Source organism: Aythya ferina (assembly GCF_964211825.1).
Source record: "Aythya ferina genome assembly, chromosome: 20".
NCBI lineage: Eukaryota > Metazoa > Chordata > Aves > Anseriformes > Anatidae > Aythya > Aythya ferina.
In genome coordinates, this window is record NC_140318.1 from 174,453 (window position 1) to 201,402 (window position 26,950).

The 26,950-nt window shown below is 35.4% G+C and overlaps 2 protein-coding genes across 12 annotated transcripts in view; one reads left to right on the forward strand and one right to left on the reverse strand.

The window, feature by feature from the left end:
- RALGPS1 (Ral GEF with PH domain and SH3 binding motif 1) overlaps positions 1 to 26,950 on the reverse strand; it is a 111,675-nt gene that overhangs the window by 56,958 nt on the left and 27,767 nt on the right. The window lies entirely within an intron of this gene.
- Positions 2 to 22,371, forward strand: ANGPTL2 (angiopoietin like 2). 2 transcript variants are annotated; one of them, XM_084494142.1, is made up of 5 exons: positions 2 to 590; positions 9,695 to 10,551; positions 19,590 to 19,783; positions 19,972 to 20,242; positions 20,730 to 22,371. In XM_084494142.1, exons 2-5 carry the CDS (start codon positions 9,744 to 9,746, stop codon positions 20,927 to 20,929), a joined length of 1,473 nt encoding a protein of 490 aa, XP_084350268.1. In that variant the 5' UTR covers positions 2 to 590; positions 9,695 to 9,743; the 3' UTR covers positions 20,930 to 22,371. The 2 variants fall into 2 exon arrangements, with proteins under 2 accessions (XP_084350268.1, XP_084350269.1); XM_084494143.1 differs by having other exon boundaries at positions 2 to 495.

Consider the following 26,950-nt stretch of genomic DNA (forward strand, 5'->3'; position numbering starts at 1 on the left):
CTCCGAGCAGCCACGGCCGCAGGCGGTGGGGCCTGCGCGTCTGTTACCGGCGGAGCCCCCTGAACTCGTGGGAGGAGGAAAAAAAGCCTGCCCAACCAAAACCTGTCAGCTTGCTGCACGCCTGCCTATTTCCCCCCCCACACCAGATGTAGGTCTACCACAAAGGAGCTGAAGTTCAAATAAGGCTGCTTTAGCCTTGCAAGAAATGATGGACTCACGATTTTAAAACCGGAATGCTGAGTTCTCTCTCACCAAGACAAAGTCTTACTGTACCTCAACGGTAACACCGTACAGATGCATGGCTTAGACTGAACAGCCAAGCTGAGAAAAATCTTAAAAAAAAAAAAAAAAAAAGAAAGAAAGAAAAAGAAAGGAAATAACTTTATAGATCATCCAGACATTTGCTTTTCTAACTTCAGTATAGTTCACAAAGCTATTCAGCTGTAGACTCCAGGCTACGTTCACTAAAGAGTTGCACTTCCGATATGCAAACTGGTAAGTGAGATGCCACAACTCGTGCGGACAAGTTGTTCTGATAACCTTTGATGAAAGCACGCTAAGGACGGAAGAAAGAAGACGAAGGAGACAGGGTAAGAATACATAGTACGAATGGGTTAAATTTAAAATATGCATATGTTTTTGTATGTTGATGGTCCAAAGACGGATTGGTTTGCATATGAGTAAGCTTTTCAAAGACATTACTGCTCCCTAATACAAACAGCAAAACTTTACACAAATTTAAAACAAATTTAGGTGTGAAAATAGTTGAGATATTTTATGATGTCACGCACTGAAGAGCCTTCTTGCCATTATTTTCTCGAATATGAAATTTATCTTATTTAATTCTGCATGTAACTTTGGGCTTCATGTTTCCTCAAACAGGCTGCAAATGCATATGAATACTGCATACCTTTCAACAAACTTTCTAGAACATACTAATTTCTAATGATAACCTTTCTAAAGGGCTACCTGTATTAAAAATGATGAAATCTCTATTCTTTCTTACACTCATGTCTGATCAAAGAGACACAATAGTTCCTGGAACTTTAGAACAGTCTACAAAATAAATTTCACTTAAGAACAGAACATAGCATGTATGAGTATCTTTGTGTAGACATTAGATATTTACTTTATGATCCAGCTACTATTCTTCATGAGCAAAATGAATCACATTTATTAAAATGTGAATGTGTTTAAGGGCTCTTATGTACTAAGTGCATGTACGCGTGTACACATGCAGCATAAACATTTTTTTTGGTAGTGACTGGATTAAGTGAAAAATAAAGTGAGGCCACTGTTAAGGGAAATAATAACAATAACAATACTCTCTCAATAATTACATTCCATGTCTAGAACGGAAAAAAAAAAAAAAAGCAAAAAGAACAACCCACAAACAGTATTACTAAAACTCTTGGTAATCAAGAATGGAAATATGTACTTCTTGTAACTAAAAAGGCTGTATACTTTTGCCAAAACCTTCAAAATATTACATGGCAGCAAAGGATACATAATCCTTTGAAGTTTCCTGAAGCAGTCAGTACTATTTCAAAACAAAAGTTCTCCAGGAACTAAGATATCCTCATTCTGAAGTGTTTCATTAGTCATCCATTCCCCAGAGTGAAGAAAAAATAAATAAAATATCTTTTTCCCTTAAAGAAGTATGAGCTAGTTTTTGAATCAATATTTTAACACAAATTTAAATGGGCAAAGCTAAGTATAGAATGCATTATAATAAAAGCTTCTGAAGCAATTAATTAGTTTCTGTCAAAAGCGTGGCATGGCTCACAATGGAACCAAGAACTAGTGACAAAAAATATATATATATAACTCCACCCAATGAACTTGGAATTAAACTTCCTTTTACATCACCTTTTCAAAATTGAAATTGCATGCTACTTACTGTGTGTCAGCCTTTTCCTATCCTCTATTATAGTTCAAGCAAAACTTTAAAACTTGGCCTAATACACGTGGCATTCAGACCACTGTGCAGTACTTTCACTGTGAACTTCCTTTTACCAAACTGAAAAAATTCAATGTTCAGCTTTTTCACAGCAATAATTTTTACCTAAAATCAAGCTACAGGAGTTAATTCTAAAAGAAAAAAATAATACAAATTCCATCTGTATCAATGGAAGTCCCTTCCCCTTTAAATTGAGATAAAAATGAATAATTCAAATTAAATAAAAAGGCTACATGAAAAATCGATTGATTAATATAATTCCAATTAAAAGAATATTTGGGTGAGAGAATATGAACAGTGCATGGGTGCGTGCTTTGAAAAAAGTGGCAGGGAATAAGAAAGAAAGCAACTTCAGTAAAGTCATGCTTATATATCTTTTTACAATAATGTTGTAAAATCCAGGTAACGGTACTGGCTTGGTGCCTGGAACATGCTAGCTAACTGTACATCCACAAACACTGACTATCAAAGGACTCTACAGAAGCAAACACTAATGTTGCGGGGGGGTGGGGGGGAGAAGGGAGACATCACAACAAAACAACAACAACAAAAAACACCTCTGATCTCTGTATAGTAGGAATTCACATCTTTTGACAACCTTGCACCATTTGCTTTTACAATTCCATTAAAATGTACAACTGGACTACCTACGCTAAAAATCCTTTTAGACAATATTGTTAAAGAAACAGTGATTTGTTGTTAGCTTTTCATGTTTCTTCTTTAGAATGAACAAATATCAAACTACACGTGAGTACACAATCAAATAAAATAGTTGATCTTTTCAAGCAAAAATGTTATACAATCTAACACTATGCCTTTTGTAAATATGCTTTTATTTATGTATCTAAATACTTGAGTAAGCTGAATGCATGGTACCACAGCATGCAGGGTTATGTAGGAAAAGCCAGACCATCAAATGACTGCTAGCCTTATTACATTAAGTATGACCAACATACACACACAAAAAAAAAAAACAACTAATTAATCCACAGAACTGAATTTTGTTAGAGTGGTTTAATGTAGCAACACAAACTCATTTGTAGGTAGGGTAACACTGCTGCTTTTTTCTACTAAGTCAAAGCAACCATACAGGGAAATGTGTTATGCAACTAGTGTTATGCAAAAAGTGAGTATCTTGTATGTTTCACATACATGTTTTTCCATCTATCTGGGTATTTCTAAAGAGCCATGAAGTATCAGTTTAAATATGTGCATTCAACTTGGGCATACGCTTAACAATTTAGTCTAGACTATAAGGGCTTTCAGTCAGAACGGGATGAGCAACATACAATGACACAAATAAATTCTGAGTGTTAGACCTTGTCTATTCACTCTTTAATGAGATGAAAGTCACTTGATATGCCCCCTGCCCTCCTCTCTCCCCCTCAAAAGAAAGAAAACATGACGTAAAAAAACATAGACACAAAATAGAGTGAAATAATAAAATTCCAAACTGGAATTATTTTTCTAAGTATGTAATACTCTGGGTGCCTTTTAAAGGGAAAAGAATGACAATGACTGTAAATCATTTTTGCTTTAACAATAGTTACTATCCCAAAAGATACCATAAGTTAAAAAAAAAAGGAATCCTATTTTACTTTAACGGTTGATGGAGCACTCTTGCTTAAGTGTAAAAAGTCAGGTAGGAAACATCCGCCTTCACCTTCTTTATGACTATTATAACTGACGCCTGATGGACTGAAAATGCCTACTTGGCTCCTGAGTTGCAACACTAAAGAAAAAAAAACTAAAACCACAACAGTTTTTTCATGGTTTGTAAGTGAGAATTGCTACCATCATCATATAGGATCTTAATTAGTTGCTCCTCAAACCACAATGGTGAAGTGTTTCTTCTTAATTAGATTATCTTTGCAGTAAAGGTAACTATACTACACAGTACTGAATAACTTTATTTCTGAAGTCCCTATAATTCCCCTCATGTAACATCTTGGTTTAGTACAGAAAAATGTCTTCCCTGTAACGCAGTCTCCAAGCGTGGATACAGTGTCACATATCATTTACACAAAAGCTGCATTTATATACCTCAGTACGTGACATTTGCATACCTTCAGTCCTCTAGATTAATAACTGCTTACTATAGAAAAACAAGAGGAGCAGCTATTAGCAGTTACAGAGCTTTTACCTACTGGGTTGTTTCATGAACCTTATCTGTCAAAAAAAGCCATAACAATACAATTTATATTTTGGTACAGAATCTAGACAATTATTTTCCATGCTTATCTTAGTTAAGGTCTTTCACACAAGATTTACAGAGCTGATTATTTTACTTTTGTATTTTTCCAAAATGTTCTCACAGCTCCTCTTTGCAGAACACTGGAAGTGTGGGTGTAAAAAACACAGTACAGCCACTCAGAGATAAGAGATTAGTCTCTCAATGGTTGAAAGACTCAACATTACAAACCACTTGAGTTCTACATGCAAAAGTGTTCATAACATATTCTGAGGCTTTTATAAAAACCTTTATTTCCAGAGTAATACTGCAAACATCTATTTTATTAAAAAAAAAAAAAAAAATCCAACAAAAACCAGCCATAGCATTGAAAAGTTACTGGTTGCATTTTCAAGGAAACTCAATACTTAATTACATTATTACATGTCATACTTTCATCTGATGGAGATATGACCTCATTCTCATTTGTACACAGAAGTCCCAAGGATAGGTAAAACATTTCATAAAACCTTAAAGAAATGGTTAAATACAAATACATGCATGTCTGTTTTGTAAAAATGAGGTCCTATGAAGGATGGTACCAGAACAAATAATGGAAAAAGTACACATGTTGGAACATCCACAATTAAATGTGCATTTTTTATACAAATAGTGTAATAAAAAAGAAAAAAGGATATTGCTGGCATTGCCACCTTCTCTTAAGGTCAGCTGATTAAAAAAACACAACTCTGAACATATGTCAAACAGTAATACTTTGCACGTAGAAATATTTTTAAATTCACTATTTCAGATTCATGACAGTAATAAATTACAGACTGTGAAACAGCTATATAATTTCAGATGGTAAAATACTCCAACTCCTGTTGAAGTATCACCTGTAAGTTTCAAGATACTCATAACAATCCAAAGGTAAAACATTTTGACTAACCAAAAATCCTATATAAATATGATAGAGTACAAAACAGAAATGATTCCAAGGAAAATTAAAGAAAGATTTTATTAACTTTTTCCGTTTAAATGACAGGAAAAAGCAATCAAAAGCTGAAACATACAATATCCGTTTCAGAAAGTTTATTACCTCTTTTTCACCAGATCATGGGAACATCCTCAGTTAAGCAAACAATGAATGACCAAACAAACCAAATTGTTATTACCTACTTTCAGTTATATACATAAATAGGCCAACATTTGATCTACAACCTGATTTATTTATTTGTTACCAAAGCACTTACTCCAGCTAGGAGTATGAAAAATGATATGGTTATAACAACAATGCTGCCAACAGTTTTCATACAGATGCAGTTGTATTGGCAAAGAAAAAAAGAAAAGAATAGAATAATATATTGTACCAAGAAGGGTAAGCATGCACAAATTTGATTTTAGCTGGGTCTGTACTAGGATGAGTTTGGCAATATAACTGTACCAACTTCCATGTAAAATGCTTATAGGAGTACACAAATATTGAACAGCAAGAATCTTAAAAATGAAATTACTTCAAACTCCCATGCTTTTTTTCTAATTAGAAGTTCTACTTCATTTGTAATTAAAATGCCATTTCTTTTTCCTAAGCATGATTTTTTCACTTCTGCTTTTGTTTGTACGCTTGTTTGTTAGCGAAATTTTGTGTGTACGAGGATAAGAGAAAGACATGGTGTATTTCCAGCAAATAAAATTTACACCAAACCTACAAACATGTCTTTATACGATGCTGTTCCATGCAACAGCAAGGTTGTAAAGTCTACAGATACTTAAGTGGAATTTTGCATCGGTGACGAACATGGCCTCAGCAATACAGCTCCCTCCCAGAAGAGTTAGGGAGGGGGAAAGGAGGAAGAGGGAGGCTGAACCAGAGAAACAGGAAGAAATGTCATCAGCAAGAAGCAGCACTAATTAAGGACAAAGAGTACAAGCAATTACTTGGCATAAGTACAACAGAAGAAAACAGAAAGCTAGTGTGCTATACATCTAATAAGTATGATCTTCCTCTCTCATGGTAAGGAATCCTGATGTCCTCAAAATTTTATGGTCTCCTAATCAAAAATGATGAGGAAGCAAATCAAAAGTATTAAAGCTTTCTTTAAAACTGCTTCTCTGGCTTCTTGCCCCAGTTCTAGCAGGCTTTTTTTTTTTTCTCCCTGAAGGAATCATCATTCAGAGTTGTGCAAACAAGCATGTTGGTTATGAAGCTCACTTGAATCCAGCTACAGAAAAAATGCAATGTATTTGATGTAGCCAATCACAATACGTAACAAATAGTCTTCATTCTGTATTTTCTTCTTCTATAAAAATGAACAAGTACAGGCAATAAAACTAAGAGATTGTTTCACAAACAGACTGCAGGAAGGAAGACATCTGAAGACAGCACATTTCTTGCTTCAAATTGTGAAGGTGCATTCTTTTATCAACATACTTTTATTTCCTATGTTTTTTCTTATAAGAACACCTTAGAAAAGGTGACATGCAGACAAGTTTATAAGAGAGAAGCATTTCAGCATGGTCTAATCATGCTGATGTCATTCACTGATGGCTTACCTTCTGAATTTTGAAATAATGTTTGAACAGATATGTTAAGGTGAGGTTGATGAACTCTGTTCCAAGGTTTCTTATACAATTCTTTAACAAAAAAAAAAAAAAAAAGGAGAAAAACAAACTGTTATAAGTTCTTCTGTATTTCTTCAGCCTGGAAAAGAATGTGCACCCCAAATCCTATGCTTGAATAAGGACATGAGATGCTGTAAACAGACAAAAGTGAACTCAGAGAAAAAAATTAGTTTCCTTTCAGTGGGTCAAAATAGTTACATTTTTTTGAGGGGAAGAAAGGTATTTCAATTCAAACACTGAAATAAAACCCATTTCACACCTACTGTGTCAGAGACATTTGCAAGAACAGTCCATCTATACTGTAATACAAGGCCTGGAAACTCCCATGATTTCTAAATGTGACTTGCTATGCAAATCTTGATTATGCAAGTTACTGCTGTCTGGGGTGAATTTATGTTCCCCATTTTCCAGGGTTCCAAATAACATTCCTTTACTCAGAGAAACCATATAAAATCCCAAACATTTATCTGTCAAGTTTTCAAAATTCTTGACAAGTTCTGTAAAGTACTCTTCTGTTTGCAAAATGAAAAAGCTTATTCCAAACTGCATAAGAAACTGAGGCAAAAATACATTTCCAAAAACTCTGAGAATGATCTTATTTAATGAATGGTCAAATGCTTACGTTTGTTTGAACCATTTACAAAAGCATTTACAGAAATTTATTTGGTTTATTTCAAAACAGAAAAATGTGAATGACTAATAACCATGACTAATAACCATATCTCTTCTCAGTATAAATAATTAAAGCCTGCATATCCATCATTATTTTGGAACAAAGAAAAATTACTTAAAAGTCAGTAGCTGCCTAGATCCATAAAAAAAATCACATTGGATGGGACCTCACCACCTTCTCACAAAGTAAAACTAACTTCAACATTAGATCACGTCACTCAGTGTCTTGCCTAAATCAAAACCTTATATATTTCCAGGAATGGAAATTCCACCATCTCTTTGTGTGACTGCTTGTGATTTAGCTCAGCGCCACACAGCTGTTCATTTATGCATCCTGCTTCCCACAGCGGGATGGGGGAGAGAATGAGAAAAAGGGGGAGGGGAAAGGGCGTAAAAAAGAAAAGGGTGGGGAGGGCAAAAAACCCCACAACCTCGTGCATTGAGATAATGACAGTTTAAGAGGATAGAAAAGGAAGAGGAAAAAAAAAAGATGACAAAAGAATATACAGAACAAGTGGTGCCCAATACAACTGCTTATCACTTGACAACTAATGCCCCTGAGCAGTGGCCTCCCTCCCACCTAACTCCCCCTGAGTTTTATCATTCTGCATGATACCATAGAGTATGGGACAGCCCTTTGGCCAGTTTGGATGAGCTGTCCTGGCCGTGTTACCTCCCAGCTCCTTGTGCACCCCCGACCTTCTTGCTGGCAAGGCAGTATGAGCAGCTGAAAAGTCCTTTCTGCTCTGTGTAAGCACTGCTCTGTAACAGCTAAAACACTGGTGTGCTACCAGCATTATTCTCATCCTAAACCCAAAATGCACACCATACTAGCTACTAGGAAGAAAACTATCTCTGCTGAAACCAGGACACTGCTTCAGTCCTTGGCTGCTGTCATTGTGGAACTCTTTTCTGAAATCCAAAATAAATTTTTCCTGAGGCAATTTGGATCCATTGACCCTTGTACTTTCACTGTGCCCTTCTGAAAAGAATCCATCTTCTCTACTAACACCCATTAAGCAGCTTAAAACAGCAGGAGTATGTCTCTTACCTCCTCTCCTAGGCTAAACAAACCTAACTTGCTCTCATGCTCTTCATACATCATCTCTGCTAGCCCCTGTCTATCCATGTTGGTGGTGCTCAGCTGGACTCATTTGAGTTTCTCATAGCTGTTACTATCACAGGTCATGTCATTTATAAAATTACATTGTACTAAAGATGACCAAGAAGTAAGGTGACAGTTGTTTAAACACTGAATGGTTATTCCATGTGAAAAGTTTTATAAGCAAAGAAAAAAAATGTCGATAACACCACCTTGGTTTTAAAAAGTATCCAGCAGGCTTTATACACTGAAGAAGCTCTATATTGGATTTTTTTTTTTTTAATTACGAAAACTAGGATAGATGTACACATGCATGTTAAAATTAACCAACAAATCTATTAGAAATACGTGACATCAAGGTTGTATTTATGCAACTGATACAAGAATGTTCCCTGACAAGGGCATTCATGCCAGTATTGCCAATGCTAAGTTCATGTTTCCTAGAGAACTCTTGCCTATAAGCTCGTCGTATTATTTTGTTTGTTTTTGAAGATATTAATTTTTAAGGATTATATTTGTACCTATACAAAATGCAAATATATGTTTAAATAAAATCATAAATTTTGGAAACTTGTGGCACTTGCCTGGTAGAAAGGGCTCTTCAAATACTGGTATTTATTACATGGTTTCTTGGGATTCTTGACACGCTTTAGATAATCTGGCAACTACTAACTACAGTTTTGACCACGGTATAGCACAGTTATTCCCGATGATGCCCTCTTTAGCTGACATGAGCTCATATGGGACAAGAAAATTATCTCTTTTATTCACAGACAAGCTAATTTAAATGGCCATAGGTTGCACCTAGGGAAATTTAGATTAGACATCAGGAAAAACTCTCTCTCAAAGAGTGGTCAGGCACTGGAACAGCCTGCCCAGGGAGGTGGTGGAGTTACTGTCCCTTGCAGTGTTCAAGAAGCGCCTGGACAAGGTACTATGAGATATGATTTAGTAGCTTAGTGGGTAATATTGGTGATAGGATGACGGTTGGACCAGATGATCTTGTAAGTCCTTTCCAACCTTGTGTTTCTATGATTCTGTGATTCTAAATACTATGTAATACTCTATCGTCAGTTTTAGAACAGATTATCTTTTATTTATTTATTTATTAAAAAAGCTTGCACAGATTTCCAATATGTTACTTACTGTTAAATTTATTTTAAAACAGATTTTACGAAGTTCTTTGCAGAAGAATATTTAACCATAAATAGAGGATCATGATGACAAGAAGATTCATCTGTTTAATGCTTATAGCTGTTGTGGGAACTGCTGCAAGCAAAACACAGGAATTTGAAGGCAATGATGAAGAAAAAGAACAAGAATTCATTTATATGAACAGATATAAACGTTCCAGTGACACACAGGACAAATGCACTTACACCTTTATTGTACCTCAGCAGAGAGTAACAGGTGCCATTTGTGTTAATTCTAAAGAACCTGAGGTTCTACTTGAAAACCGGGTAAATAAACAGGAATTACAGTTACTTAACAATGAACTTCTTAAACAAAAGAGACAAATAGAAACTCTCCAGCAATTGGTGGAGGTAGATGGTGGGATTGTTAATGAGGTCAAGCTCTTAAGAAAAGAGAGCAGAAATATGAACTCTCGTGTCACACAACTCTATATGCAGTTACTACATGAAATTATCCGGAAACGGGACAATGCCTTAGAACTTTCCCAACTTGAGAATAAGATTTTGAACCAAACTGCAGACATGTTGCAGCTTGCAAACAAATACAAAGACTTAGAGTACAAGTACCAACATTTGATGTCAATTGCAAATAATCAGTCAATAATAATTGCCCAACTAGAAGAACACTGTCAGAGAATGCCATCCATAAAGCCTCTTCCACAAACTCCACAGCCACCAAACAAAGCGTACCACCCTCCTACTTACAATCGCCTGATTAACCAGATATCTACTAATGAGATTCAGAGCGATCAGAATCTGAAGGTTCTGCCACCTACCTTACCAACCATGCCTGCAGTAACTAGTATTCCAACTTCAACTGACAAACCATCTGGTAAGTAATATTATTGATATGTCAAAATAATAATAAGTACTAGGAAACATCGTAATATAAGAAAATGCAAATAATTTATCCAGCAAAATAAATGATTTTTAACTGATTGAGATTCTTAGATCTGACACAGTCTGCGTATATTGAGCTGACTGAACCAACTGTACAAACGGCAAAAGCCCTTTGGGAGATCATAAAGCCAAAATGTAGTAGCATGACTGGACTGGACTTCAGTGGAGCACTGGACTTGTGGCTGCTAGTAGATACAAAAGTACTTTAACACCGTTTGCCACAAAGTCCTACTCCTCTTCCTTAGAGTATAAAAAAGTTCACTACAATCATTTGGAACTTCTTCAGTCATTGTTTTACTACCGTATTATCAATTAAGGTTATAGAAAGGTTATACTACAGTAGTCGATCTTAAGCCCATCTCTGAAAAACAGTTATACTGCTTCCAGATTTGTTATTGGTACAAATTATTAAACATGATCTAAAAATACATGCTAATGTATGACAGGATACCTCAAAAACTGACATTGTATGAAAAGGTAAATATAACTGCTGACTATCTAGAATATTTAAACTACTGTTTATTTTAGCACCTGATCACCTGATTTTTTGGACAGAGTTCTATCTACATGATAGATTAGGCTTCAAATTTCAGCTTGTTAAAGCCTGACTTTCCTTACATTATGGGAATATTACTAGTTTGATTCATTTCCAAAGCTTTTATTAGGAGATAGAAAATGGAAAATACGAGTAGCTGGGTGAGATGTTGGAATAGTTTGAGAGATTGCACTGAATTTGGAGTGTTAAACATTATTTTTAGACTTTTGTCCAAATTCAAGTCACGTTTGGTATTCGAATTCTTGTGAATAGTTGCCATTGGATCTATATATGGTATTGTATTGGAGTTAATAAGTTAATCAAAATCAATGGAGACACTCCCAGTGAAGCAAATGGGACTTTTGGATGAACCACTCATGAAATGAATTTATATTCTAACACAATCTTTACCTTTATACCTTATTGTGCCTTCTCCTTAAGAACAGGAAATGGTAATAAGCTACTTTGTATCAAACACTGATTTTATGGTTGTTTCAGTTCTTGTTATTGAGTCTTTGCAGAATTTAGAACTATCTCAAACTTTACCTCCAGCTAAAAAACCTTCTTAGGCCAGGAATGAATAAAACTGACAACAGCAGAATTTGAAAACAATATTTTACCTGTTCTTAATGCAGATAGCCTCACAGTCCCTGAACCTTTGGCTCTTAATTCGTTCTTAAAATAGGAAGAGGTTATGTTCACTCTTGCTCTCAAGGTTTTAGGTCCTTAACTTCTAGTCACAGCTGTTTTGAGATTCTGTGATTTTACAGACATATTTTTATCATGTTGGTTATGGAGTCAGTTTGCTTTACATGAATAGCAAATAAAAAGGAGAATAGTTAAAGTCCTGGATATTATATTTTTATTACTGTTTTTAATATAAAGAAATTTCAGTAGCCTTGTCAAGGCCAGGGAAAAAAGGTAATCAGGCTAAGATTAATTAGTCAAAGAATGCTACAGTAATCCCCAACAGCCTTCCATACAAGACTCCCCACATCAACAATCTGAATCAAGTCTTATAGCATGTTCAGAGGAGGAGGTCAACATAATTTTAATATACCCGTTGTAGAACAAACAAAAAAAAAGCTAAAAAAATGCATTTTGAATACCTAACAGATTTAAACACATTAGTCCCATGGATTTTTCCTGTGTTACTTTACCAAGACAAATCAGTTTATACCAAATGTTTGAGACGAAGGAGCTGCAGAAAATTCTTAGTAAGTGACAGTCAATGATTTAAATATCACTTACTTGTGCCCAAGATTGAACTGCTATAATTCATGACATCTGAAGGGGTTTGACACTTTGTGTAAACATTTATGAAGCTATTGTAAGTTTTTAAATCTAGCAGGTGATAATTTCTGTGCTTGTATAAATCCAGAACGGAATACATCTGTGTTGTACTTACAAAGGGCACTTGCACTCTAAGACAGGAGGAAAGGGAAGCAAGTGGTACAATAATATGGAACATTATATAGCTGTTATTACTCTCTTAAGAGTTCTGCCATAAGCCAGAATGCAAGCATTGGAAATCAGAGTTCAATTAATCTAGATGATTGGTAAATCACAGGTAAAGAATCCATTTGCACCTATGGTTCCACATATTTCAAGAACATAGTTCATGTTTTATGTGTCCTGAATTGGGAATACAAGAGAAGTTTTTGTTTGTTTGTTTGTTTGTTTTAGCATTGGAGCAACATGCACTTGCTTCAGAAAAAAAAGGCATACCACAGACTAAGGCATGAAGTAAGGCATGTGAGATGCACATAGCATATACTTCAAGACTATTTGCAACTTACTTCAAATAAACTATCAAACTCTAGATTTATCAAATATAGTAATTGCCGTTAAATAAATAAATAAAATAAAAATAAAATAAAAACACGAATACACAACTTATTTCTCCGTGGAAATTTTCCCAATGAAAGAAACTTGAGGAGGTGTTTCAGTCCACAGAAAATCTCTACCTGACTTTCCTACAAAGTAGTCAGTTTACAACACTGCCAAAGATGAACTGGCCATAGCTTGCACTGTGCCATGCAAAACCTATTGTTGTTTAACTCCGATAGGCAGCTAGTTACCACTCAACTGCTCTCACTCCCCCTCATCAGCAGGGCTAGGTGAAGAACATGAGATGGAGGAAAGAAAAGCTTAGGTTTGATACAGGTGCTGTTTAATGAAACAAAAGCAAAGGCCACACAGAACCAAAAGGAGAAACAATTATTCTCTTCTTCCCACCAGCAAACAATGTTCAGCCACAGCCTGGGGAAGCAGGGCCTCAATACACATAGCAGTTGTTTGAGAAGATAGACATTTCCATAACAAGAGCCTCCCTTTCTCCTGCTTCCTCAGCTTTTATTGCTAAGTGTGACATTATATAGCATTGAATATCCCTTTGGACAGTTTAGGTCAGTTGCCCTGGTGATGGCCCCTCCCCACCTCTTGCCCACCCTCAGTCTACTGGATTTTGGAGGGTGTGTGTGGTGTGATACCAAGTCAGTTCCAGCAACATGTGGAGAGCACAGCACTGTGTGGGCTGCCATGGGTGAAGTTAAATTGATCGCAGCCAGACCCAGTACAGAACCACAGAACATTAGAATCATGAATCATGGTATTTTCACTATGTAAAAAAAAAAAAAAGGAGAAAAACACATCTATTATAATTTATTTGAATTGATACAGTAGAGGATATATCAGGAGAGTACTGCCCTTGTGACTGGTACTTTTAATATATTTATCAATGATATAGACAACTGGATCAATTGCACATTTGGCAAGTTCGCAGATGACACTAAGCTGAGTGGTGCAGTTGATACAACAGAAGGAAGGGATGCCATCCAAAGGGACCTGAACAAGCTAGAAAAGTGGGCCCACATTAACCTAAATGAAGTTCAACAAGTCTAAGTGCAAGGTGCTGCACCTGAGTGGGGCCAACCCCTGACATGAGGACAGACTGGGAGAACTCATTGAGAGCAGCCCTGCAGAGAAGGACTTGAGGGTTCTGGTGGCCAAAAAGCTTGACATGAGCCAGCAGCGCACACTTGCAGGCCAGGCGGCCAACTGCATCCTGGGCTGCATCAACAGAGGGATGGCCAGCAGGTTAAGGGAGGGGATTGTCCCCCCTCTACTCTGCCCTTCTACGGCCCCACTTGGAGTACTGCATCCAGGTCTGGGGCCTGCAGCATGGGAAGGATGTGGAGCTGTTAGAGCGAGTCCAGAGGAGGGCCACAAAGTTGAGCAGAGGGCTGGAGCACCTCTCCTATGAAGAAAGGCTGAGAGAGCTGGGGCTGTTCAGCTGAAAGAAGAGAAGGCTCCGGAGCAACCTTACTGCAGCTTTTCAATTCTTTAAGGGGGCTTATGAAAAAGTTGGAGAGCAACTTTTTGCTCAGGCAATGACAGGACAAGGGGGAATGCTTTGAAACTGAAAGAGGGGAGATTTAGATCAGAGGTTAGGAGGAAATTCTTCACTTGGAGGCTGGTGAGGTACTGGAACAGGTTGCCCAGAGAATCTGCAGACGTCCCATGCCAGAGGTTTCCACGAGCAAGTTGGACAAGGCCCTGGGCAACCTGATCTAGTGGGTGGCATCCCTGTCTATAGCAGGTTGTTGGAACTAGATGATCTTAAAGGTTCCTTCCAACCCAAGCCATTCTATGATTCTATGATAGGATAGTCACTTTAATGATTAGGAAAAGAGGGAACGGCCTCAAGTTGTACCAGGGGAGGTTTAGGTTGAAAAGAAACATGTTCTAATTTCCAGAAAGAGTAGTCAGACATTGGAACAGGCTGGCAGGGAGGTGTCACTGCCCCTGGGGGTACTTAAGGAAAAGTTGGACATGGTGTTTAGGGAGGTGTTCTAGTGGGTGATACTGGTGATAGGGGTCTGGTTGGATCAGATGATCTCGAAGGTCTTTTCCAACCTTAATGATTCTATGATTCTATTATATGTCGACTTAGCCCAGTATTTTGTGGTAAGGTGTTCTGTGGCTGGTGAGAGTTGCTATGTAATTCTCTTTCATGTAACATTCTCATTGATTTCCTCATTATTTTCCAAAATTTTATTATTTGCTTTTCTGGATCTATTATCTACAAATTTAACAGAAGTCCATCTTTGAATCAGTGACAGAAATATGAAGGGAGAAGTACAGAAGATTATTAAAATAAAATCTGGCTGAAATGAATCTGAAGATGATATTTGGCTCTTCCCACAAAGCAGAAAGTTTTCATTTCTGACAGATGCATCTCCAATCCATTCTTGTATAACCTTAATGATGGAGATTTACAACCTTGCTACATGGTATATTTCCAATCCCAGCTGAGTTTACTGCCAGATTAGACAATTCATCAGGGAAAAACAAATTCCCTTGCTGTATCTTAAGTCTACAACTATTCATCCTATGGACAGCAGACGTAGAAAAGCATCTATTTCTTTTTAATATATGGAAGAACAGTATTATATTTTTTCTAACTTTCTGTAAGTGGAATATCTATCCTTCAAACATTCTTTTCAGACTTTACCTGACCTGTTAAAATCTGTTGAAAACTCATTCACTGGCCCACATTCTGCTTGTGCTTTTAAGTACCCAAACTGGTTTTACTATCACATAGAAGAACAGAAGAGTTACTTCATATGCATAGTACCTTTGTTGTTCTATCTTCATATAGCATTTTCCTTTTTTGCAAAGTGAAATGCTACTGACTCACAATCAACTTGCAGTACTATAGAACCCCATGATCCTCGCCTGAGGCAGTACTGCTTTTCTAGCCATCTTTCATTTTGGTCTCCAGAGGTCCATTCCCAATTTGATTTGACATATGCTATTTTTTTTCCCTTATCTATGACATATGCTATTTTCCCCTTGTCTATGTAACTTATCAGAAAAAGAAATTTCATGTTTGTTCTGTACAAATCCACACAAACATTTCTCTCATTTTTTAGTTTACAACAGTTTGATTTGTTCGAGGAAATGCCCAACTACTGAAGTTAAGCTACTCAGTCTTTCATTTCCAGGATATCCTTCTCTACTCCCTTCCTCTCTCACCTTTTCAGTAGGCAAGGAACATAAAATACCTCTTCCTCATCATCCAGGATGTTCTCTGTTCTCCAAACATATCTCAAAGCCTCTCCCCACAAGTAGAATCATAGAACATCCTGAATTGGAAAGGACCAATAAGGATCATCAAGTCCAACTGCTGCCCTGGCAGCCTTGCAGCCAGCCCTCACCACCCTCTCTTACGCCCTGCGGGGCTCTACTGATGTCTAGAATGAATTAAGGAAAAAAAAGGAAAAAAATACAACTGTGGACAACAACCCACGAAACAAACAACCTGCCTACCACCACAACTGTCCAGCCACTGAAAGAAAATCCATGTACATTGTATCCAATCCTTTCTATACCATGCCTAAAGTTCTAAAATTTGCCAAAGCTCCTAATTGTACTAACCATCTAACCACACCTGACCTATTCAAAAATAAAAATTGAAGCAAAATAGAAGAACAGTATTACATAGCATCTTATTTTAATCTGTTGACAGATAGTCTTCATCATAAAATAGTAAGTCAATGTTTTCTGTTATCTTGGACTTAGTACTGTTGTAGTCTTTAATTATTTAAGAACAAAAGCAACAAACGGTCATTCCTAGTACTTTGACCTAGCAACTATTTTGTCTGAGCTTTCTTCAGATTTTTAAAGCTACTGGAAAGTTCATGATCTAGCCAGGTCAATTTCTTACTATTTTTCCTAGCCTTATACAGTAGCAAAATCTACTGTAGTGTTCTCAAGAGACACTCTTTAATGAACTTCTAAACTCTTTTGTTGGACTAATTTTTCTAAAGGATTTTCTCGCTCTCTGAATTTGCTTAAGTCTGTTATATTTGAGCTCATTTTCTTTGTTTTGCTTTCTTTTCTTTCTTAAGAATTGCAGATTCCATTATTTCACACTCAAAAGATTGCCCACAGTGCTTTCTATTTCAGATTTTCTGCCAGTTCGTTCCTACTTGCTAGGTTCAAATTTAATATGGCTTGCACTCTATTTTGTCTGTTTCTCCATTTCATGCATTTATCAAAAAGCTGTTACCAACAAATTCCAAAACCTTGTTATATTATCTGATACATTCTATTCCCAACAGATAAAGAGATAGGTAGAAGTAGGTAATTCAAAATAGTTAGCAAGAACCTTACATTACCATACAATAAAAATCTACAGACAACATGGCATTTATTTTCGAGGCTAGAACTGGCAAGTGGAACATAAGATCTGAGAATTCCTATAGACAGCTATGTACTGTAATGTTTTTGTTAATCATTCTCATAATAAATCTGCTAATATTCATTATTTTGGTTTAACTGAATTGCTTTCATTACTACGATAAGTTAAAAATAAGGTAGAAAGGTTAATTAGAAGGAAAAGCAAGTGCAAGTATTTGGTAAAAACATACAGAATATGCAGAAAATACTTATAAAATAACAAATGCAATGAAGCTAGAGGACATAAGTGTAATTTTGCATGTGGAATGTCAGTATGCATAGACGCAAACTATACAGTACAGATAGAAGAATAAAGAGATGGATAGTTGGATAGTGGCACATACTACATTTCTTCTCATTTTAGTTGTGATTATATCACAACTTGGAAAAAAGAAAAGCATGCTGAAGATGTTCTTCCATCAAGATGCATGAAATGAGGGTCCAAATACTGTAGATATCTCAGTTTAATAAGTGACAAAACTATTTATCAAAGTATTGTGATTTCCAATTGTAGAGTATTTTAAGTATTCCAGTCTCTTTTAGATAACAATCATTTGAACACACATTCATGTCACATGTTCTTAAAAATATAGGGAAAAAAATTTAAGATCCTGTAAAAGAAGCCACTGGAAGAGATGGGCCACAAGAAGCCCCCGGAAAAAAAAAGTATGTAAGTAATTATACAGCTACAGAATTCAAAAATACTACTACAGTTGCTCTTTTTAATATGGGCCACTACATACACGTTGTGATAAAATAAACAAGAGCAATTTAAATTACCATCATTCATTACCTCTACCTCTTTCCACCACTCACAATAAAACCATCCAACTGTGTCACAGAATACTCTACCTACACCTGCACTTCCAGAAATCTGAACAGTTAGGCACAACAGAATTAGAAAATGGGCTTAGCAGCAGCACCCTAATTGCATTCTGTGAATATGACTGAGGAAACAAGAACACAGCAATACCACACACCAAAGAAATGGATTGCCTCCTGGTGCACTGATGTTTTATTAGCCACTTAAAAAGACAAAAACAAACCAACAAACAAAAAACAACCAAACAAACAACAAACCAACAAACCAGCTCCCCAAACAGCAAAATTTTTCCTATGAAACATTTATTACTACTTCATTTACTAAATATAAGGCTAGCTCTACTACTTCCATTGTTGGACACTGGATTATGAAAAAGGGTAAAGGAACTGAATTAATTTAAAAGAGGTTACTCTTAATAGCAATACATGCTTCAGTATGACTGTTGACAGAAGATCTGACAAGCCTTCCTCCTTCAGCATGGAAAACAAGGGTCTCTAACCCTGAGGATTCTTTGTTGACTGCTTGTCAGATATGAGCATAGTAGCAAAGCATCTAGAAGTTTCTAAGAGCAGTTATCATCATGGATTAATGAATTGTTCATATCTAAATTTCTCATATTTGTTAACATGGAATCTGTCTCCCCACAGGAATAAAATAATGAACGAAAAACACTTTCAAAACGACTATGCTCTATAAAGAGTCTACTAAATTCAGGGAAACAAAAAATCCATTCTCCTGAAAATGGGAAAGAGCACTATCTTAACTTCCATGAATGCAAAGTATTTTAAAGTATTTTAAATCATCTCATTTATCTAAAAATCTCTCATTGTATAAGTGCACATTCCATGTTATGAATCTGATTTTTTTATTTTGTTTAGTGTATTATCATTTATTAGAGTGACAGCAGTAACCTACATTCATGTTTTATGTTGCTGATTCCACTGTTTATTTTCATTACATTTTTGGCGATCTAAAAAGCTCAAAATCTCCAAGACAGAAATAAAGTCAAACTTATTTTCCTTTAGAAAACAGAATGATAATAATATATATCTACAGAGTAATTCCTATTTAGTTTCTTTGAAAATATGACCAATGTTATTAGACTTCAGTTGCCTTAAACAAAAATCTACCCATATCATTATTTCATTGTGAAGTGTTCCAGAAAAAAAAAGTTACAGCGAAGTAATCTGTTTGCAAACACTGAGTAGACACTAAAGCTTCAATAAGAGAAAAAAGAAATGCACTGTTCAGCTGAAGCAAACATACTGTGAAAAGTGTGAAAACATGCTACCCATTCAAACACTGCTCTGCATTAAAGTTATACTCAGTTGCATTTTGACTGCAGAGTCCTTCTGTTTTGACACAGGGCCCTGGAGAGATTGCCTACAAGCATTAGAAGATGGCCATGATACAAGCTCTATCTATCTTGTAAAACCAGAAAACACAAACCGACTTATGCAGGTCTGGTGTGATCAACGGCATGACCCTGGTGGCTGGACAGTCATTCAGAGAAGACTGGATGGGTCTGTCAACTTTTTCAGGAACTGGGAGACATACAAGGTTAGGACAAGTGAGCAGTTTGTTTTCTACCCTATAAAAATTATTGGTAAAGTTAATTTAAAAGATGATTTTAGAGTTTTGACAATAGATTTCTTAAAAAGGAACTTGTTTTTCACTTAAGAATACACTCAGATTTACCATTAAAACATATGCACAGTATTAATGCCCTTCTCTTGCTTCCTTTGCAGCAAGGATTTGGTAATATAGATGGAGAATACTGGCTTGGTTTAGAAAATATTTATTGGCTAACAAATCAAGGCAACTACAAACTGCTCATAACAATGGAAGACTGGTCAGGTCGCAAAGTATTTGCTGAGTATGCTAGTTTCAGACTAGAGCCAGAAAGTGAGTATTACAAGTTGAGATTGGGACGCTACAACGGAAATGCAGGAGATTCTTTCACTTGGCACAATGGTAAACAGTTCACCACACTGGACCGGGACCACGATGTATACACAGGTACAAAAGGCCCCCTTTTGGTTTCCTTGACTTTGTTGGTTTTTTTTTTTTGCTTGTTTGTTTTGTTTTCTTAAATAAAAGGAAAAAATACAGCTGTAGACAAAAAAAAAAAATAGAATTGTATTTTAGAGAGTTGTCAATTAGTAACTTATGAAATGCAAACTGATGTGTGAACCCTTATATGAACTAACTGAATTAAAAATTCTCACTCTCACTGAAATATTTATTAGTTACATTAAACGCAGCTCTGTAACATATATTATTAAGGTTATTTGAGACAATAATGCAACCAGATTTTCCATCAAAGCATAGTAGCATTAAATGAGTCCATTTGTAGAACTTAAGACTTGGTTCTTGAAGAAGCAGCACCTTGCACTGCACAGTACCTACAAATACACAGTTAAAAGTATATTTTGTGCTAGGCTTGTTTGCTTGCTTTAAGATTTTTAATTTTTTCCTAAGACTGAATCATAGCTTTCTTTTACAGGTAATTGTGCTCATTACCAAAAGGGAGGATGGTGGTACAACGCATGTGCTCATTCAAATCTCAATGGAGTTTGGTATCGTGGAGGACATTACCGCAGTCGGTATCAGGATGGTGTTTACTGGGCTGAATTCCGGGGGGGATCATATTCACTAAAGAAAGTTGTTATGATGATAAGACCTAATCCCAACACATTCCACTGAAATAATTTTTCTCTCTCTCTTTTTTTTTTTCCCCCTTTCTTGATCTAAAAAAGGATGTATAACTATACTGTTAGCACCTGGAATTATTTCAGAAATGAGGAATGTAAGATACTGTAAATTTATTGCTAAGATGTGAGGGCTTGTATATTTTATTTTCAAAGAATCATTCCAGGGAAAGAAAAGCTGAAGTAAAAAACAACAACAACACTGAAACAACATAACATTCAGAACGCCTCTCTGTACTAGAAGTAGTTATATTAAGCCATTTACAACTGACAATTGAAATGGATTGTAGATACATTTTCTGTTTTTTATTCCCTGTAAATTAAGTTTGGATGGTAAAAATACTGCCACAACATTTAAATATTTTTGGATGTTATATTATATATAAATATTCTCAAATACAGGAAATATTACAAACTGTACAGCAAGAGTTCTATTATTATTATAAGCAATCACTAGACACAGGAAATCATCCTTTGAACTAGGTAGCTGGTATATTAGTATGGTTATTTTAATTTAATCTTTGTTAACTGACATGAATAAAATTAATACTATATAACTTGAGTTTGTGAACAGATGCGCAAACCATTACTGTCATAATAAATTCAGTCTTTCCTATTTACTTTGAGCATTTTAGTAATCAGTTCCTACAAGTTAGAATTGGCATTTGATTAAAACGTTTTAGATGGAAAACTTTAATGATTTTTCTAATCAGAATGAACTAGCTACCTGCACAGGGAAATACACCCAGATTTACTATGGATACCGTATAGCCAACGTGTCATACTATACTATATTTTGTACCAGACTTCAGTCATTACCTGCTGTGTAGGCTCTCTAGTCAGAAATGGCTGGATATAAATTAAAGGGACTATCCAACTTTGCAGGCAAATGATGGATACCACTATATAAGCTATTAAATATTCTTAGCCAATAGGCGAAAATTATATGAAGAAGCTACCTATAGCCAAGAACAGTTATTATTTGCCATATTTCACAATTATATTATTGTCAAATTATTATAACATTTTACTCATCTATAATTAGAGTTTAGTCACAACTATGACATACTGACTGGCATAATTCTAATATTCTTCCATGGTAGGTTTCTAGAACAGACTGTTATTAACACACCTTTCAAAATGGAAATTACCATGAAAAATGTAAGTTAAAGAATGCATGTAAGAAGGAGGGAAAGCAAAAACCCCTGGAATTTCAATATATTTCTCAGTAAGCCTGCAAGACACTTAATGTGTTTGGACATCTGTTTGCACACTTTTTCCCTTATTACCTCATGAATTCTTTACAAAGGTATGATGTGCATTAAACTGGTGTGTGAAGCAGCATGTGTTGTATATAACAAAGTAGGGTTTTTAATATATTAGATCACCCCTGTAATATTGTACTCTTTTAATAAAGCAACAAACGTTATTTTGAAATATTCAGATTTCATCCTGTTTTAGTTTAGGTTACTTACAGAAAAGCATAATCAATTTCACAGAGTATCTGACACATTCAAACCAACTGGGGATGGGAAGAGGAGGTAAGGAAAGGAGCAGAATAATGAATGAAAAACAGTATGTCTGGTTGTACCTAATAAGTTAGATCCTGTCATGTATTAAAAAAGCCTATTGTCATCATAATGAAATACTTTCCACAAATGTTGTAGGCAATCTTTTAAAGACACAGAATTACAGAAACTAAACACATTGGAAAAAGTTGTGTATGTTATTATATAGACACTATTCATGAAATTCAAGCTTTGCTTGGCTCAATGTGGACCATCACAGTAAGACAACAATAAGGATCATATCATTATTTCATAATTTATCTAAGACTTGATCAGATAAGCCACCAGTAGAAAAATACACAACATTTAACATGCTTTTTTTTTTTTTTTTTAAGATAAAAGCTGGCACATCAAAAATAATTATACATAAGGAATTTACAGATTTAGTGAAACAAGTTATTTGCAAGTATACTGTCTGAATCACAGATTTGCAAAATTTCACAATGAACTTTTTTTTCTTCAAGTTCACATAGTAGAAATTGCTTTGCACTAGGATCTACAATCTCACCACCATGAAAGGTCGTTTTTCCTCATATTTCTGTAATTACTTCTAGCTCTTTCAACTGCATTCTTGTTTCATCACTCCCCAAAGTACGTCTCTGATTACACTACATTTTCTAGTAGTCACATACAAAACTTTTTCCTGTCATTAGCAAAAGCGCAACAGTTGACTTTAGACAGAAAGACAGAACTGCAGTACAATAGAGAAGAGTTTTGACAGCTTCAATTCTTTTCTATTCCTCACTCATTTCAAAAAGTACTGTAGAAATATTCCTGCAACTACAAACCTCCTAAAAATGTTGCTCTTCAAACTTTTTGAAATATCTTTACCTTTTTCTGAGCAATAAGGAAAATGCCGTAACTAATACTTTATCACTGTATCAGATACTAAACAGTGGGGCTCCCCTTCCAGCATTTAGAGAAAAAGCTCACAAGAGTTAAGTTACTTCAGAAGACAACTCTGTTATACACAAGTTTCATACAAGTTCTTCCCTGAAACTCTTCTATTATCAAAGTTTTTAGCTCTATCCCCATTGTCATATTCCAAGAGATTAAAAAAAAAAAAAAAAGAAAATCAGAAAAAAATTTAAGTTGCAACACAACTTACATATCTTTGTTTTATTTGATCTTTTACATTGTTACCTGTATGTTATAGAAAATACAATGTCAGGAACAAGCTGTAAATAGCCACTGCACCCAGGAATTTTCAAAACAATGTGACCGCTGTTATTTCTTACAGTAACCTGTGACTAAAAAGTTCCAATGTTCTAGACCACAGCATTGCTGATTCCACAAGTTATTCTTTCATTATTATTTTAAATTTAGAAAATTTGTCTGAAAAGAAAAACAAGTGTTGGGAATTTTAACATAGTTGTTTTAAACTATATTTCTTGTTACTATATACCTATTTACTATACACTATTCCTTACTACAGTAAGGAATATATTAATCTTATATTGTAGCCTGTGGTTGTGAACTCTAAAAATTTTCAGACTTTGTCACTCTCCTTCACTGTTATAAATTCACTATTTATTTCTAACCTACATCTACTTGGCCTTGTTTATTTAAGCAGAGTAGAGAAGCTTTTCCATACCTAATACAGTCTCCCTCCCCCAGAAGATACATAATCACTGAAACCACTCCCCTTTGAATACTTTCTTTTGATAAGCTAAATGCTCCTTCAAACCTCAAATTATTTAACGGAGGTTGCAATAATATCATTTTTTCTACACATTTTGTAAGCATAGCCATAAGGAGCAACTGTCAAATGCATTTAATAAAAATATTCTTCATGAACAGTGTTGACTATTATCCTCAGGAATTTGTGCTAGTATTCATGCTGTTCAACATAGTCATAAATGACCTGAAAAAGGGGGTGAACAATGAAACAGAAATCTGTTGATGATATTAACTAATTGAGGTTAGCAACAGAAAGGCCAACTGTGAGGAACTGCACGAGGATTTAAGAGACAGCAGACAAAAATATACAAGACGGATACAGGGGAGAAAACTCCTGACTTTCCATATGAAATGAAAAGAGCATGTAATTGCCAATAAAAGGAAAGATCTTGGGATAACAGTAAATAGTTCCTGAAAACAACTTGCCGTTCTAATTGCTACTAAACATTGAGCTAACATTGTTAGGAATTAAGTAGAACACCAAAAACTTTCTGAAGTCACTGTATAAACCTAAGGTGCACTTTATCTTAACACTGTGTGCAGCCAATGTGCACCATCTCCCCCTCAGAAGTGATACAGAACTGAAACACTGCCAGAGAAGGTTGTGATGGATGCTCAGATACATCAACTGACAACAGAGGTAACAACCAAAGCCTATAATGTCATGAGTAGCCTGAAGCAAGGGCATAAAGAAAGGTTTATCTAGTGAAGGTAAAGGCCATGTTCAAATCAAGCAAAACCACATGGTACAGGACAAAGCTGAGGAAATCCTTCCTACCTGAGTGCTGTGGATGCAAAGAGTTTACAGATTTCTAAATAGAGCAGATAACTTTATGGCAGATAAACCCATTGAGGGTAACTAATACAAATACATTAATACTGGCACAGGAGGTCTATAAAGAATTCTTGTGCTCTAGTTATCCATGTGCAATGATTTATAAATATAAACCCTTTTAAGCTCCAGCTTAGTATCATCCTAAATTACCTATAATCATATAATGAACTATTATCTGTTTTAATGTAACATAGTTTCTTCATAAAATATAGCACACAAAGTTCCTGCGCAACTCAGCATTTTCTGAATTGTTTCTGAATTCTGATTACTTTTTTGAATTTAATTGAATCTGAATCAGAACGTTTTTCTACGAAAAACACAGTGTAACAAGCTTACATAATCTGTGGATACACTTTTGGGTGTCCTATTTGAAAACATTTCACTATTTCTGTAGTTCTTTGTTTACCGTATTAGTACCAAAGTGAAAGTATTTAACAGAAACAAAGCCTCACTTTTTTCATTGGTAAGCCTTAAAGTCACAAATGCCTTACTTACAGGAGAGTAGGCCTGGTGCTTCCTGTTGAGACTCAGCAAGCCAGATAGCACATGAAGTCTCAAAGCTACTTGGACTACATTCATTAACAACAACCTGTGTACTCAGAAGGATTACCAGATGAAATACTGATAAGCAACCAGTTGGTCAAATGGCTGCTTTGCATGTCACAAAAGAAAAGGAAGTGATCAACACTGGACAGCATTTTAACTGGAGGCCTCCTTTTTAACAAGTTTTCTAGTTCAACTGCACATGGATATATTTAGCACCCAATTCTCATTCTGAAAGCATGTATGTGTATGGCTTCTCTTTTCTTGAGTACAGAAGTGATCAAAGTATTGCTCTCGAGGTATTAATTTTTCTAAAAGTTCTGTTTGGTAATGCAAATTGAACAGATTTTTCAAAACCTGTAAATTAGGCGAAACAAGGTTCTGTCATTTGTATTTGAAGGTCTTACTTTTAAATACTATTTGCACTCTTTCTTGAGCTAATAGATAATGTAACACTTCTGGATAGTAGAGCACAAAAATTATGAGTAAGAGCATTATTTAGGCAGGTTCTCAAAAATACTTAGTCATCCTACTTTGAGACAGAAGGCTGTTAAACTATATGCCTGAAGAAGATACTACGTCTTTACAGAGTTCTGGTTTGTTGTAGTCAAATACCAAATACATAAACTTTTTGGATCTATGAAGAAAAAAAAAAAAAAAAGCTTAGAAAAAAAAGGAATACACAAACAGATCTGGAAGAGAAGGCTTGTACAAACAGGCAGCATTTTATGATTATAACTTGAACTAACATGAAACCACATATGAATTCAAAGTTCTTTCCGTCATCAAAGAAAGATGAAGATAGCTTGATAGACCGTCAGGATGGCTAAATAGAAATATTACATGAAAGCATTAATATTTTAAAGACCTGAACTTATACAAGTCTTCTTTATAAATACAATACACCAAAATATTCCTAGCAATTGTTCATCTCCTCTAAGTCCTAACCTAAATAACTGTCCTTTCAGCTTTTAAGTCAGGCTGTCCATGACCACATATTTATTAAATAAAAACATGCTTGGTGCATGTTTTCTTCTCTAACAGTCTGTTGGTAAGAACGAAAGTACCACTGCAAATGGCAATTTGGAAAGGATCTTTTCTTTGTGGATCTATACCTCTTGCTTTTGGGTGGAAATCAATACCCCCCTTGTTTTTTTTTAATTTAAAATAAACACAATATCAGGCATAATGGATTTATTCCAAAGCATATATACTAAACCAACACAGAAAAAAAACGAAGGAATGAAGATTCAAAAAAAAAAAAAACCAAAAAACCACAAACAAACCACCAAACAACAACAACAAAAAAATCCTACTGCAAGCTATTTTGAGTTCTTACATATCATCCACAAGTTTATTTTTTGTAGTCCCTTGAATACTTTGAGACTAT